The 14,949-nt window shown below is 51.7% G+C and overlaps 1 protein-coding gene across 1 annotated transcript in view; it reads left to right on the forward strand.

The window, feature by feature from the left end:
* Positions 1 to 14,949, forward strand: part of STK35 (serine/threonine kinase 35) — a 42,990-nt gene that overhangs the window by 13,925 nt on the left and 14,116 nt on the right. Inside the window, exon 3 of the mRNA XM_045807849.2 lies at positions 317 to 1,066. Coding sequence (XP_045663805.1) covers positions 317 to 1,029 — 713 coding nt within the window. The 3' untranslated portion in view covers positions 1,030 to 1,066. The remainder of the gene's footprint in view (positions 1 to 316; positions 1,067 to 14,949) is intronic.

Genomic DNA, 14,949 nt, shown 5'->3' on the forward strand with positions numbered 1-14,949 from the left:
GAGGCAGCAGAAGCCGAGACTCGGAAAGGTGAACCTAGTGCAGTTGCCTCCTGGTTATTCGTTGAACCAGTCAGCAGGCACCCAGTTACGTAGCCAGGCACCGGGTAATTCCAAAGCCAGGTGCTTGACCCCAGGGTCCGCAGCCTGTCATTCCTCCTGTGTGAGTAGAGATGGTCCTGCTTGGTGCAGCGGTGGCTCCATGGGAGCCTCGTCGCCACTGTCCGTGGTCAGCCCGCTGTGCTGCGTGCGTGTGGTCTGAAAGTGGTGTGGATGTGTCCGTGGCACTCAAGCTCTTTCCGGTCTTCCTTCGATTTAGGAGAAAGGATCCTGGGTTATGCCGAGGAGCCCTGCTATCTCTGGTTTGTCATGGAGTTCTGTGAAGGTGGAGACCTGAATCAGTACGTCCTGTCCCGGAGGCCGGACCCAGCCACCAACAAAAGCTTCATGCTACAGCTCACGAGTGCCATTGCCTTCCTGCACAAAAACCACATCGTGCACAGGGACCTAAAGCCAGACAACATCCTCATCACCGAGCGGTCTGGCACCCCCATCCTCAAGGTGGCGGACTTTGGACTAAGCAAGGTCTGTGCTGGGTTAGCCCCCCGAGGAAAAGAGGGCCACCAAGACAACAAAAATGTGAATGTGAATAAGTACTGGCTGTCCTCGGCCTGCGGCTCCGACTTCTACATGGCCCCCGAGGTCTGGGAGGGACACTACACAGCCAAGGCCGACATCTTCGCCCTGGGCATTATCATCTGGGCAATGATAGAAAGAATCACTTTTATTGACTCTGAGACCAAGAAGGAGCTCCTGGGGACCTATATCAAACAGGGGACCGAAATCGTCCCTGTTGGTGAGGCGCTGCTAGAAAACCCAAAGATGGAGTTGCACATCCCCCAGAAACGCAGGACTTCCATGTCTGAGGGGATCAAGCAGCTCTTGAAAGATATGTTAGCTGCTAACCCACAGGACCGGCCTGATGCCTTTGAACTTGAAACCAGAATGGACCAGGTCACATGTGCTGCTTAAAATTCAGGGCAAAGCATCTTGTGTGTTTTTAAACTAGGTGAGTGTCCTCTTTCTGTTCTGCATGCACACTTCCTGGACTGGATTCTCCATCTCAGGCCCCACAATGGGCCCCATGGAGCTGGGGGGGGGGGGGGAGACGGAGGGTTGAAGATAGCCAAGTGTTCGTTACCAGCGCACCCGCCCAAGTCTTGAGGAGGAGAGCTATGGGGTGGAGTAAGAGCTGGAAAGTCTAGAGAAGTTCTGTGAGCGGACGTCGCGTTTGAGCGGAGTCTCAAGTGTTTTAGAAATACTTTTTCTCGTCAATTAATAAATGCTTACTGGAGAAAATGTGCAAAAGAGGTACAGACAATTTTTTTTCAGAGAACGAACACTGTCCCTAATTGAATCCCTCCTGTTCACATGTCCAGTTCTGCACAGCTGAGATCGTACACTATTTAGGTACAGTTTTGTTTCCCGCTCTTTCAGCACTCATCTGAGCATCTCCCCATGTGCTGCTTTGGAAGTACGCTTTCCAGTAATTGACATTCCATTATATGTACCATAACGTAACCATTCTACTTTATAATCTGATGGGTTTCCTCCATTTTAGATAGTGTAAATGATGTGTGAGTGACTATTCTTGATAGGGAATTCTTATTTAAGGGATTGATTGTGGGCTCTCATTTGTCAAGTGCTGTGCTAGGCTCGGGTGACAGCAGTAAGCAAATTCAGACAGTGGCCCCATCCTCATGAATTCCGCAGCTTAGTTGAAGTAGTCGGGGAGAGAAACCTTGATCAGTTGTTGCCATAGGGGCTTTACGACAAAGGAGAAAGGGTGTTAAGGGAAACTGGCCTTTTAGGGGATGGGGCTCAGAGGCAGGAGTAGGGAATTGGGGGGAGCCTTCCAGGTGAAAGGACTAACTTCCGCAAAGGAGCTGAAGCCAGAGGGAGCCTGGCACAGCTGAGTGTCTCCACCACTCTGGGGTAGTGAGGAAAGCAGATCTGGAGTGATCGGAGAGACCATGACCTGCCCCGAGAGGAGGCCGAGCTGAGGCGGAAAATCTGAAAGTGTGTACTGGGGAGGGCACTGGTCGTTTGGTTGGACCAGAGTCTGAGCTGAGCAAGAGAAGTAAGATCAGAAGTAAGGTGAAACAGGGACCCTGGAATTGACCTCAGGAGGCATCGGGGAGCCGCATGAGGACCAGAGCAAAACCGTGCGGTGTGAAGGCCTTCAGTACATGTGAGCTGAGTTGAACTGGAGCCTGAGAGACCAGTTGGATCAATGATTTTACTCCCACGACTAGTGAGATGCTGTCGAACCTGAAAGTGAGTAGCGCTGAGGATGGGGGAGTGCCTGGGTCGTCGTCAGGGCAGGCAGTTGGCAGGACAGGCAGCCGGATGTGGAAGCAGGAGAGAGCGAGACACTGGGAGAGACTGACGGCAGTAGGTACCATTGCTGGCTGGTGTGTGGGTCAGATTCGACCGGTTTCCAAATAACGCGGCCTAGCTTTGTGGGAAGGGAAAGCATTGACTCCCGTCTAGGCCAGGTGGGCAGTTCACCTTCGCCACCCTGTGAGGGGTTAAGCCATTTATCCACTGTCCTTCTAAGCTTACTTATGGCGAATCTTGCTTATGACCCTCGCCCCCTTCCCCTGCGGGGAAGCTACTCTTACATTTGCTGAAGCCTTGGGATGAAGTGATGAGGGGTGCTGCTAGTCCCCAGGGTCACCCTGGGCACAGAGCCGGCCGTCACCTGGGTGGGTTCTCAGTCCCCCCCTTTCCCTCCATCGCCCTCAGTTGCTGGCTGCTGTTGGTGAGTGCTGAGCGGAGCCTGGTCACATCCGTAGTGTTCTCGGTGAACTTCGGGAGGGAGTCGCTAGGTTTAATTCTTCCTTCCCACAAACACGGAGCACTTTTGTAGACACCAGGCCAGTTCGTCCTGCTGCCCCCTGAGGAGGCGTGTTCTCCAGCTGGGTTTGGGGCCAGTGCTGTGTTAGAGCCCAGAGAGGGTTGGCTAGACCCTGTTGTCATCGTGTTTCATGCCACCACTTCTCATTTCCATCTCATCCCTTCCCCTTTAAAAAACCTCTTACAGGGACACGTGGGTGTCCGAGTTGGTTAAGCGCCTGACACTTGGTTTCGGCTCAGGTTGTAATCTCGGGGTCATGAGATGGAGCCCTGCTCAGTGTGGAGTCTGCTTGAGATTCCCTCTGCCCCTCCCTTTCCACCCCCACCCCCACCCCACAATGTGCAGTCTCTTTCTCTCTCAATAAGTAAATCTTAAAACAAAACAAAAAAAAAACCTGTTAGAATTCAAGTTTGCCTTGGGATAGGATGAAGGTTGTCATTGGAAGAGAGACCTGAATTTGGGTTGGGATTGTGGGGTTGTCACAACTGAGATCAAGTCTCCATTTGGACAGCCGCAGTTGGGAATTGTGCTGTTTTGCAGGGCAAAGTTTTAGCTCAAAGGGTGATTCCTTCAGGTAGGAGAAATAGGTGACCTTGACATAAGCAAAGATGAGGCACATAGCTCTGCTGAGTGTCCCAGGCTCGGACCGCTAGTGACAATAATACTTGGTCAGTTGGTGCCTATTTGATCATAGCCTTGCCTAGCCTGTCCCCGCGGGGCCCTTAGACTTGTAGGCTTGGGCCCAGGTCTGTGTAACCAGGAGCTGACTCTCATGGTGCCAAAAGCTTCAAATCATTTGCAGTGTCAATGAGCTGTATCTGGCTAATTGATTAAGGAATCAGAGGCTGGAGTTGGAAAGAGCTATTGTCCAGACTATCCCTGCTCCCCCACTTAAGTTTTATAGGTAGAGAAGCTAATTTCATATATTCAACATATTTATTGACAAACTATTTGCCAGGGATTATTTTAGTCACAGAAGACACATGAATGGATAAAAGAGACAGAAATTCTTGCAGTTGTGATACTTCCATTCTGGTGGGGAGATAGACAGTCAACATAAGTAATATGTTTGGAGATGCTCAGTGCCCTGGGGGGCTTAGAGAGGACAAGGGAGATCAGAACGCTGGGAAGTGGAGGGTGGAGATGTACTTTTAAATGGAAGAGATCAGGGTGGGTCTCTTGAGACAGTGACATTTGAGTAAAGGCTAGGAGTTGAGAGAGTGAGTCATGAGGATTTCTGGAAAAAGAGCATCCCAGACAGAGGGAACAGCCAGTATAAAGGCTTGAAAGCTGGGGAGAGAGCAGGGAGGGAGTGTAGTAAGAAAAGAAAGAAGTAAGAAAGTTAACTAGAAGTCAACTAGAGTAGGCCTATAGGCCATTGTAAGGATTTTGGGTTTTGTGCCTGGGTAAGATGGAAAGTACCGAATGCGTGTTCGTTCAGCTGTGGGATAACTGATTTTTTGAAAGGATCCTTGTGACTGCTGTGATAAAAGTAAACTTTAGGGGAACAAGCAAGGGGATAAGATGGGAGGCTACTGTAGCAAGCCAGGTGAGAGAGAATGGTGGCTTTGAACAATGGAGCCCAGGAAGTGATATTAGATTTTGGGTGAATTTTGAAGTCAGCCAACCATTGCCTGCTGGATTGAATGTAGGGTATGAGATAAGGGAATCATAGATGACTTGGAGGTTTTGGCCTTGGAAGCCTTTGGAAGGATACAAGTTGCCACCAAGTGAGATGGGAGGGACATGGAGAGGAACAGGTTGGGCTGGAGAAGGTTAGGCTTTGCTGCCATGCGAAAATTTGGAATGTCTGTTTAGAATCCAAGTACAGAGATGGAGTGGGTGGTTGGATGAGTCTGGAGTTCAGGGGAGAGATCTGGTCTACAGATAGAAATTCAGAGATGGCCAAGGTACCAGAGTAGACATAAAGATTTCAAAGAATGACTGCACTCTGGGCCATCCCACCGTGAGGTCAGGGAGAAGGAAAGGAGCCAGCGAGATAGGCCAGGGATATGATGTCCTGGAAGCAGGTGAAGATGTGAGGAGGAGAAAGTAATTGGCTGTGGCCCATGTGCCGGTGGGTTGAGGAAGATGGGGACTGAGGATTGACCTTTGGCTTTAGCGATTGGGAAGTCATTGGTGCTCATGAGCAATTTTGGTGGCACATAATAAAGGGAACCCCTCACAGCAAGAGCAGGTTTGAGAGGGAATGAAAGGAAGAAAACTGGAGACAGAATTGACCAGTGATTCTCCAGGTTTTTGGTTTAAAAGCCCAGTTATACTTGCAAAATCGAGGACTCTGAAAAGCTTTTGTTTTGGGTTATGTCTATGGATCCTGGTAGTATTAAAAATTAAAGCTGAGAAATGTTTTAAATGTTCTTTTCAAATGAATATGATTAACAGTATCATAATTTATGAAAAATATTTTCAAACAAAAATTTAGTGAGTCGAGTGGCATTGTTTTATATTCTTGCAGATCTTTTTACTATCTGCCTTAATAGTCAGCTGGGTTCTCCTGTTTGCTTCTGATTTTAACTTGGTGCCTTGTCACTCAACATGTAACCTCTGGAAAATCCACTGTACACTCAAGAGAGGGTGTGGAAAAGCCAAACCTGTCTTAGTGTTACTACGAACAGGGCTGGCTTCATGGAGCCCCACACTCCAGACCACACTTCTGAGAACCAGTGGTATAGATGACTCTTGCTGAGGAATTTTCTGTGAAGGGGAGCTGCTGAGAAGTAGGGGGCAGCTGGAGACCTAGAAAGGAGTTATTCAAGGTCCCAAATGAAGGGACAGAACTTGGGTGTCCTTCTTCCTTGTCAACTTTCCCATCAGACCTGTTGTCTTGTCCCCAGCATGGCATGATGAAGGAAGGCCTCAGCAACCTGGGATTGTCAATTTCAGAGTACTGTTCAAATCAGGGCTCACTCGTTTTCGTTTTCTGCAACGTTGGGTGGGAAACACGGGATTCCTCTGAAAGGAGAGTTGCCTCGTGGACTCTCCAGGACTGAGTGGTTGCATTTTGGCAGCTTATGGGCTCTGTGACCTCAGGCAAGTTATCTTACGTCTCTGGGTTTTATCATCCATTAAATGGAGGTAGGTCATACTTATCTTATTGAGGTGGTTGGAATCCCAGGAGGTTGTGAAAGTGCCCTGTATAACCTACCTAAATGAAATGCTCAATTTTAGATACATACTTTGGCTTGAGGTGAAAGTACTGTAGCCTTGCCTCAGAGAATTACCAAATAGCCTTTTTTTTTTTTTTTTTTAAACAAAGCTGGACTCGAGGCAACTCTGGCCGATTGCTTGTTCCAGAAAACTTATCTATTTTTAAAGATTACTCAGTGGTGGATTCTATCTCTCCCTTATTTGTCATTTTTTAAAGATGTTTAATAATTCCTAACGTTTCCTCCCAGCCAGGCACAGACCTTACCCAAAGTGGGTAAGCTACCCTGCTGTTCTAGGTGCCACCGCCCACGTTACCAGGGAGGGTGCTGTGAGATGAGGGAGTGCGCATTCATGGCCAAGTTTGCTGTCTCACAGACGAGCCTTGGTTACCAGGGCCTTCGGAAGTCAGGGCCCTTGAGTGACGTTTATTTGGAGCGGGCAGCTCAGGCCTGCTGAAGGAAATCGGTTGTTGGTGTGGCCTGGAAGGTCGTAGAAAATATTCTTCGTTCCATATGTGATCTTGATAGCTGCCTAATATCAGAGAAACAAATCCAGCCTAATTTATTGTTGAAGTAATATAGGATATCTTTATTCTTGGTGTGAGGCCCAAACGTGTGGCTCTGGGCTCACATGCTGAAGGACCTGAGTTGACCCCTTGACCTGGGCTTCAGATTCGTCTTGTTTTACGAGATTTGAGGTGGAGGTCCCCAGCCCACTAGCTGGGCCCCTGATGGTCTTCTGGGGATTCAGAAACCAGCTCATCTAACAGCAGCACAGTGGCTCACACTGAAGCTGTAGAAACCAATTCAGATCACTTCTTTATCTTCGGCAGAGTTCTGCCTCAGTTGTGTCACACTGTAGGTGTCTAGTTAATCAAGAGTGATACTGGAAACAAAAAAATGGAAAAGAAATTCTTAATGTGGTTCATTTTAAACAGCAAAGTTTTCAAAACAGTCCCCGGAGGGTAAATTAAAAACGGGTTTTCGGTGAGAGGCTGGGAACCTGGGACAAATAGGTGGGTATTCAGGTCCCCTCTCCGTTGAGTGTGACTTCCTTGCCCAGCCGTGAGGACAGATGTGAACAAATCCAGGAGCACAGAAGACATGTCCTTCACTCCGGACCCTGTGGGAGGTGGCCACACGAAACTGAGCTGGGGCGGGAGACCCCCCCCACACCTGGAGCCTCGCCTTGTATGTTGGGGGGAGGCTGAAGGGTTAGGTTTTGAGGGAGAGCGACAGTGCTGAAGATGGCGGAAGATGTTGATCATCACTGGTCCTCCCTGGGGCCAAGTGCCTTTTGACCATTATTTCAACTTCCCGAAGGTCACAGCTAATAAGGAGCAGAGGCTAGATTTGAACCCAGGTCTGAGTCCCTGGTGTCCACCGATACGAGGTAATGCCTCATTGAAACATCTGTAGAAATCCCGTGTCTTTTTAACTGAATTCAACAAACAGTTGCGCACCGAGTGGAGTCTGAAATGAGTAATGTGGGCAGAAGGCGTGTGGCAGTCAGTGGCCTTCTAGTTGGGAGGGAGTCCCTTGTACCCCAAAATGCAGCGTGCTGCTGAACAGCTAGGTAGTCCAGTGGGAGGGAGGAGCAAGGACACCTCCGTGAAGCCTTAACCGCCAAAGGGCCCAGAGTTGGTTTGATTCCTACATCCCAGAGGCTCATCCCACTTAGTCTCTGGTGGAGCCTTGAACTTTCCAAAGAGGATAGAAGGAGGCACCCCGATTAGAGCCCTGCAGAATAGGGGTTTTATTTCAAGTTGAGAGATCATTGGGAGGGGAATGTTTTTAGCCGGTGATGACCAGTCCTTAGACCCGAGCAGATCTGCAGTCTCTGAGCCTCTTTTGAGTTCTTGTCTATAAAATGGACGTCTCAGCCCCGCCTTCTGCCCTGCCGCTAGCACTGCACAGGGCTAAGAGCAGAGGGCTTGTGCGTGAGGGTTCAAAGGTTTGCTTCTCTCCCACTTGGGAAATGAAAGCTCTGCCCTCCCTCTGAGGACCTGGAGGCCCGAGGTACCGGTGGAGTCCCGGGAGACTGTGGGGCCTGGTCTGTCTCCTCGTGTTTTCTCGGGGTTCCCCCAGGTCAAGAAGGCTGGCATTTGTAAGGCTAGGCGGCTCCGCAGGGTCCAGCTTTCACCCTTGCTGTTGCCATCCCCTGACAGCTCCAGCTGTATCCAGGGGAGGAAGCTGAGCTGTCGGTTATGTAATGGGGCTGGTGGCCCCCAGGGATAGTCTGTCCCTTGAAGCTCTGCAGGACATCAAAGCACCCGGGAGGGGACAGGCCTGCCCCAGGGCTGTTTTTGCTCACATTCTCCTCCTCCCTGGCATCCTGGGCTCCTCCTAGCCCAGACGGCGGCCCTCTGGGCAAAGCAAAATCGCTTTTGTAATCGTCCAGCTGTAAGCAAAGCTGCCTGATGGTTGGGGTCCTTCCAAGTCCCATTTCCTCTTCCCCCCGGGACACAGACACTCCTACCAACAATAACAGCTCCTGGGTATAAAAACCTGCTTTGAGGGGCCCCTGACTTGTGCCGAGCAGAGGCCTTGTCCTTTCTCTTCAGCTCTGGATGAAATACTTCCCACACTTTCTAATAGCAGAGCCCACAGGTGTGATTACACAAAGCACCTGCATCGTGGCCGGCTGGCCGCACGTGAGGCAGCGGAGGGTCCCTTTACTAAGTTTGAGAGCCAGGATTCAAAACAAGGTATCTGACTGGAAATGTCACTGTTCCCTTTGCTTCCTGCAGCCTCTTTAAAAGCAGCTTTGGATGGGTTTATATTTTCAGGCGGATGGTGGACCCCCCCCCCCCCCAGCACCGCACAGGTGGCCCCTTAGCTATTCGTGTATGGTGCTGCCCGTGGGCGTCTCCGGGTCGGACGGCTGACCTGAGCACAGGCACGCTGGAGGGGGGCCACCGTCCACACCTCCAGGTGAGGTCACCTGTGTGCGGATTCCCCTTGGGTCACCCTGATACAGCCTCACACGTGGGCAGGTGAGGCACCCACATAACCAGGGGGCGTGGGCCACAGCAGGCAGAAGTCAAAAACACCCGAAGGTTGGAAGGCAGGAGACCAGAAGCCGGCAACGTGTGACGGTGGCCAGGAAAGCGCAGGCACAGATGGGGTGCCGACAGAGCAGTCTGTGGCCCCAGGCTGAGGAAGGGGCTCTGATGGGACCCGGAGGCAGCCTGCTGTGTCTCTTCCCTCTGCCAGGGATCCTGGCAGAAGCCCCTTCCAGGTGAACGTAGCCTGGGCATTTGAGGCTGAGAACCAAAGCAAAATAGCCCCAGTGGCTGGGTTTCTCCCTGACAAGTCTCCCAGTTCGTTTATGAAATCATGATGAAAGCAGGGGGGTTCGTCATTGGTGCCCACCCCTGATGTGGCCACCCACAGCCCTGTGTTGAAAGATGCTGGGGCCAAGTCGCATTTGGTGAGCAAGAGCCCTCCTGATACATGGCAGGCACTGGCCTGGCCGTGGTGTTGACAGCGTAGACCCCCAGTGTTGGCCTCTAGGAGTTCACTGTGTAGCAATGGGGAGACGACACGGATACTCAGTTGTGGTAAAGCTGTGGCTCAGGAGAGAGACAGGAAGCCTGCAGGGAGCAGAGGGAAGGCTTCTTGGAGGAGGCAGCACCTTGGGCTCGTCCTTGAAGGTCGGTTTAGAGGCACTTGTAAACCAGGTGATAAGTGAGCAGAACACAGCTCAGGGCTCGCCTTGAGCGCCCTGAGGTTTTGTTGGGTACAGGACCCAGCTGGCCAGGGGAGAGGGTACTGTTCTAGTCGTGAAATCCCCACCAGAGATGCCTTCTCGACCCAGGACCTGGGGAGAAAGCCTGGGGTTCCATCTTGATAAACTAGGGCAGCGGCATACAAGCTCCCAGCCCCTCCTTTCATTGCCACTAGTGAGTCCTCTGTGGTATTACAGAATCAAAGGAAATGGAGACCTCCTCCAGCTTCTCTAGGATTCAGAAGGATGGCAGGCCTTAAAACTGCCAGCCAAGTTTAAAATAAATCAATACCGTAAAATACTGCAATGAATTTCCCAACTCTAAAGGAATTTCACTTTCAGTTAGAGGTGCCGGGGGAAAGCCATAACTCAGCCTGCATCATACGCAGGTCGGATTTCTATGTTTTGTTTCTTTGTAAAAGAAAATGATATCTAGGGACTTGGGGGGGGGGGAATGGATTAGAGCCACCCAGGCACACCACAGGGCCGAGTGAGGAAGATGAAAATGCTTCTGTTTTTCCAGCCTGCAAAAAGCTGGGGATGAGGCCTGGGCAGTAATCTCGCGGAGGGGAACCTTGGCTCTTCATCATTCCGGGGCCTGGTACCATAGCAGTGATGGACGGCAGGTCGACTTGGGTACATGGTGTTGGATTTCAGTGTTGGCCAGCTGTCCCAGTGGGATAGTCGCAGACACGGTGTGAGCCAGTTGACTCAGTCTGCATTTACTTCCATCCATTTGGAAGAAGGAAACCCTTACATGTCATGGACAGCACCCTTTTGTTTTTTGCCTTTCTGCTCTTTTCAGACATGTCTAAGACATGTCCTTCCTTCCAGAAGGCTCCGGTCTGGGGCACGTCTGAGGCATGGGCTGGAAGTACAGGGCAGTCAGATCTTGGCAGAGTGCATGGGCCTTACCGGCCCAGCCCAGCCTTGTACAGACATAAGGAGAACTGGAAGTCACAAGTAAAGACTCATTTGTTGTTAGTAACCAGATTGCATCCTTGGATTTGATGAATGTTTGGAAGGAACCCTCAGTTTGCATGGGGCAGCAGAAATGAGTGTGAGTATACCACACCCCAGACAAACAACACAGTGACTCTTAACCTTCTAGAAAAAGTTCTTTGGGAGTTTAGGCCAATTGCCTAAACTGAAATCCAGATGTCACCGCTGATGTGATCCAGAGATCGCCCTCCCTTCCCTGCCCTCAGATGCTCAGGGCAGAGGCACTAAACAGGTGTGGAGAGCAGTGTTTCGGAAGTCCAATTGCCGCGGGACAGCTTTTCGGGAACTCGGGTTTCCCACCTACTCATAGAGTGCCCCTGAGTCGGACATAAGTTCGTGGTGCTGTAGGCAGACCCAGATGTGAGTTGTCAGCATCTGCAGCCAGATTATGTGGCCTGGGTCAAGTTGAACCAGAGTTCAAAAGATTGCTTCCTTTCTATCGGTGGGAGGAGCGGAGGAAGTCACAAGTAAGAAGTTTCCTACTTAACAGATCAAGAGCCTGTCCTGTGAACTTGAAGATGTTGACAAGCCGTTGCCACACTCCTCCCTGCTCTTCCTCACTAGCTCCCATCCCCCAGCGCGCACACACACACACACACACACACACACAGTGGGCAGTGACAGACCTTCTCAGAGTGTGGTCCCCAGACAGGCAGCATCACCTGGGAACTTGTCAGAATGCGTATTTCTGGCCCCACTTTAGTCCTGTGGAGTCGGAAACCAGGAGGGGTATTGAGCACGGCATCTGGGCGACGCTGATGCCCGCTCAGGGTTGAGGGCTGCCCTGGCAAAAGAAGGTAAAGGCACAATCTGCCACGTTACCGTCTGTTAAACACACAGCCACATACCTTACCTCTTAGCCTTTTACGCTCAGAAAGCTTAGGTGTAGGCATAGGAGCTAGGAAGAGCGACCTGCCAGGTCCTGATCTGTGTCTGCCTTCCATAATTACCTAGCATTGGGACTTCGGGCAAGTCACTTCTCTGTGGGCTGTGGTTTCCTTGTCCAGAAAACCAGGACACCTAAAGGACCACTCTCAGCCCCTCTCTCCCTGCTCCATCAGCCTGGTCATGTTCGTGGGTTCCACCGTGGGTGAGTTTCTGGGAGTCGGGACTCCTGATCCTTGCTTGGTTTCTGCCTCGGTGCATGTGTCCTTAGGACGAGGTGAGGGCCTACAGCCACCTGCTCCTGGGAGGAGAAAGAAAATAATTGAATTTCTCCACGGGCTTCCCTGGCCCCGGGAGAGTAGACGTGTGAGCCAGTAATAACAGTGAGCATCTTGGGATGATCCCTCAGGGGAGGACGGGGCCCTGTGAGGGCTTTGTGGTAGGACGGGAGATCACGCTTCAAGGAAGGGGGACTTGAGAGGCAGCTGGGCGTAGGGAATGGGGAAGCAACAAGATGTGCGGGTCCGGCTTAGGTCTCTTAAGTGGAGTCCTAGATAAGGCTTTGAATCCTGGCTAGAAGTCGTCACTTGCTCATTCCCCCAACCCGTATTGAGCACCTGCCCTGTGCCCAGCTTGGGCCATGGAGACGAAGGTAATCCCTGACCTCAGTCCAGCTAAACCTTAGCATCTCTCTGAGCCTCGGAGCCCTCCTTTATAAAATGGGTTGCTAATAACATTCACCCCATAGGATTTTCATGTGGATGCAATGGAAAAAGGATGTAAAGCTAGCTGGGGGATGCTAGGCGTGCAGTAGGCTCCCCATAGCTCTTGGCTTCTGTTGTCTTTTCATACTAGTTCTTGGCCACAGTGGTGACAGCTCGAAGTAGTCACCCACCCCGATCAGTAAAGAAAACACACACCTCAGAGGGGCCCGTTAGTTTTTTTGTAGCCTGTGTATGGTGCAGACACTGGTAGGTACTTCCGGTATGTCGGGGACAACTCAGACCTCGTCCCCACCCTCCGGGCCCTTAGACCTCAGTTTGAGAGACCGGTCCTAAGGGAAAGCTACAGGTAAATGTCATGCCTGTATGGATGGAGGAAACAGCACAAAATAGGGAACCCTCCCCAAGGCCAGAGGAGGAGGTACCATTGAACCTGAGACCTGAAGAATGAGGCATCTTCGAGGCAGTGGGGTGGTGAACTGGTAGGGGCAAGGTGGGAGAGGCTGGGAGGAGACAGGAGCCGGACGTGCCCGGCGTCGGGGGTGGTGGTAAGTCACGGATCAGCTTCCCCCATCAGGTTCCATGTTTACAGGAGCACTGGGGCTCGGTGGCTGGGATTGGAGGGGGTCAGCATGGACCTGGGGGCCCAGCTAGGAAGTCGAGTTCCCCGGGTTAGGGCAAGTGGTACACAGGACAGGGCAGAGTGAATTGAAGGTGCATTTAGACATCACTGGAGGCTTGCAGATGGATGGAATGAGGGAGATGAAGGAAGAAGGGTGGCTCCACGAATCACTGGGCCGGGGGGCAGAGCCATTTAGAAGACCGTGAACACTGCAGGAGAAGGGCTTTGTGGGGGTGGCCACTACACAGATGTGTTTTGTACACAGATGTATGGCCATCAGCCCATCCTCTCTCCTCTAGACGGGGATTTGGTAAGTGATTATCTGGGTCTTCTTGGGGTGCCGCTGGATCCCAAATTTGGGACTAAGCCTATGACACCTTCGTGAGCCCCGCGTGCCCCCCTTAGACCCAGGGCTGCCTTCACAGCCTTCACCCGCTGGCTGTGCCTTGCTGTGTTTTGTTCTTTCCTTTGTAATCAGCGTCTCATTAGGTGACTGATGTGTCTGGCTCTTCTCTGTCCGTATTTGCATATGCACTCTGCTATAATTATGTCCCAAGAACATAGCGTTTTGTTGTTTTTGTGTTTACTTTTCCGAGCTGAAAACCTGGGCAGCGTCCTGTCACATGGGCAGGCTGGCAGTTCTGCCGAAGAGCGGCTTTCTAGCGCCACATCTCGCGCTCCGGGTTTTTTTTGCATGGTTATATAATACCGGGACCGTGATTGCTGGCTGTAAAATCGACTTTGAAGGCCACTTTAATTTGTGAATTGGGAAGTACTTTCTATTTTGGGTTAAGGAGAGGAGAGCAGGGGGAGAGGTGCAGGGAGCTCGGTGTTCAGTTGCCTTCAGGGACTTCAAGTGCAAGAGCTGAGGGGCGACCCCACGGCCTGAACTTGACATCAGGCTAGTGGAAGGGGGCTTCCCAGTCAGTCCTTCAGCCGTCCTCAGACACCTCGGTTTGAACTACGTGTGGGGTAGAAGCTGGTCCTCCCGTCTCCTTACCCGGGGAGTAGGTCCGCGTTTTATACTCATTGATGAGTGGTGACTGGGAGCTTCTGCATTTCGCTGGCCGGCTTACCGTCGTGTGGCTTCTGTGTAGAACAGGCCTGGGGCAGCCTGGAGTCTTCATCATCCTGAGGCCTGAGGGCAGGGGGTGGGGGGCACTTCCTGTCTCTCAGTTAGCTTCTGACTGACTGAGCACATGCCACGTGCCGGACTTCATACTCTCCCCGTTTCTTATCTTGTCACGTCCGTGGGTCCTGGGTAGGATGTCCTTCCCACTCCGAAGACAGTAAGTGATGTGCCCACCGGCCACGGGGCCAGCTTGGGCCAGCTCCGGGGCTCTCTGCCATCGGCTTCTGAGGGTAGGTGCCATGCTCACGTCTGTAGTGGTACCATGCTCGGTGCTCCCAGGAGCTCAGTGGAGGGAACGTTGGGTTTTGGTTGAAGAAGTCAGTAATGGCAACAAGTAGGACCTGTGCCTTAAGATAGACCTTGAAGAAAGGAGGGCAGGCAAGGGTGTTGTAAGCAAGGGACGCAGCATGAGAACATTGAGAATTTGTGTCAAGAGCAGATCTTTGGGTTGGCTTACACAGAGGTGAAGTGGGAGAGAGAAATAGCGCTAAGTTGCCCAGAGCCTTGAATGTCAGCCTAAGGAGGGTGACCTTCACCTTGGGAAAATAAGTGGAGGCGGGCAGTGGTGTACAAGGCTGTTTTTTTATGGCAGATGAGTAGGTCACGGTGAGGAGAGAACTGTCAGCTCCCTGGCGGCGGGGGGAGATGTGACACCCGACAGGGCCAGCCTTCAGAAGGTGCGAGACTGGCAGAAGCACGCGAGTGAGTACGCGAAGGGAGACAGGGCAGCGGCTGATAACGGCCATCATGGGTGTCCCTAAGAGACTGCGCT

The sequence above is a fragment of the Ursus americanus genome, chromosome 22 (genome assembly GCF_024610735.1).
Source record: "Ursus americanus isolate L20-20 chromosome 22, mUrsAme1.1.p, whole genome shotgun sequence".
Taxonomy (NCBI): Eukaryota; Metazoa; Chordata; class Mammalia; order Carnivora; family Ursidae; genus Ursus; species Ursus americanus.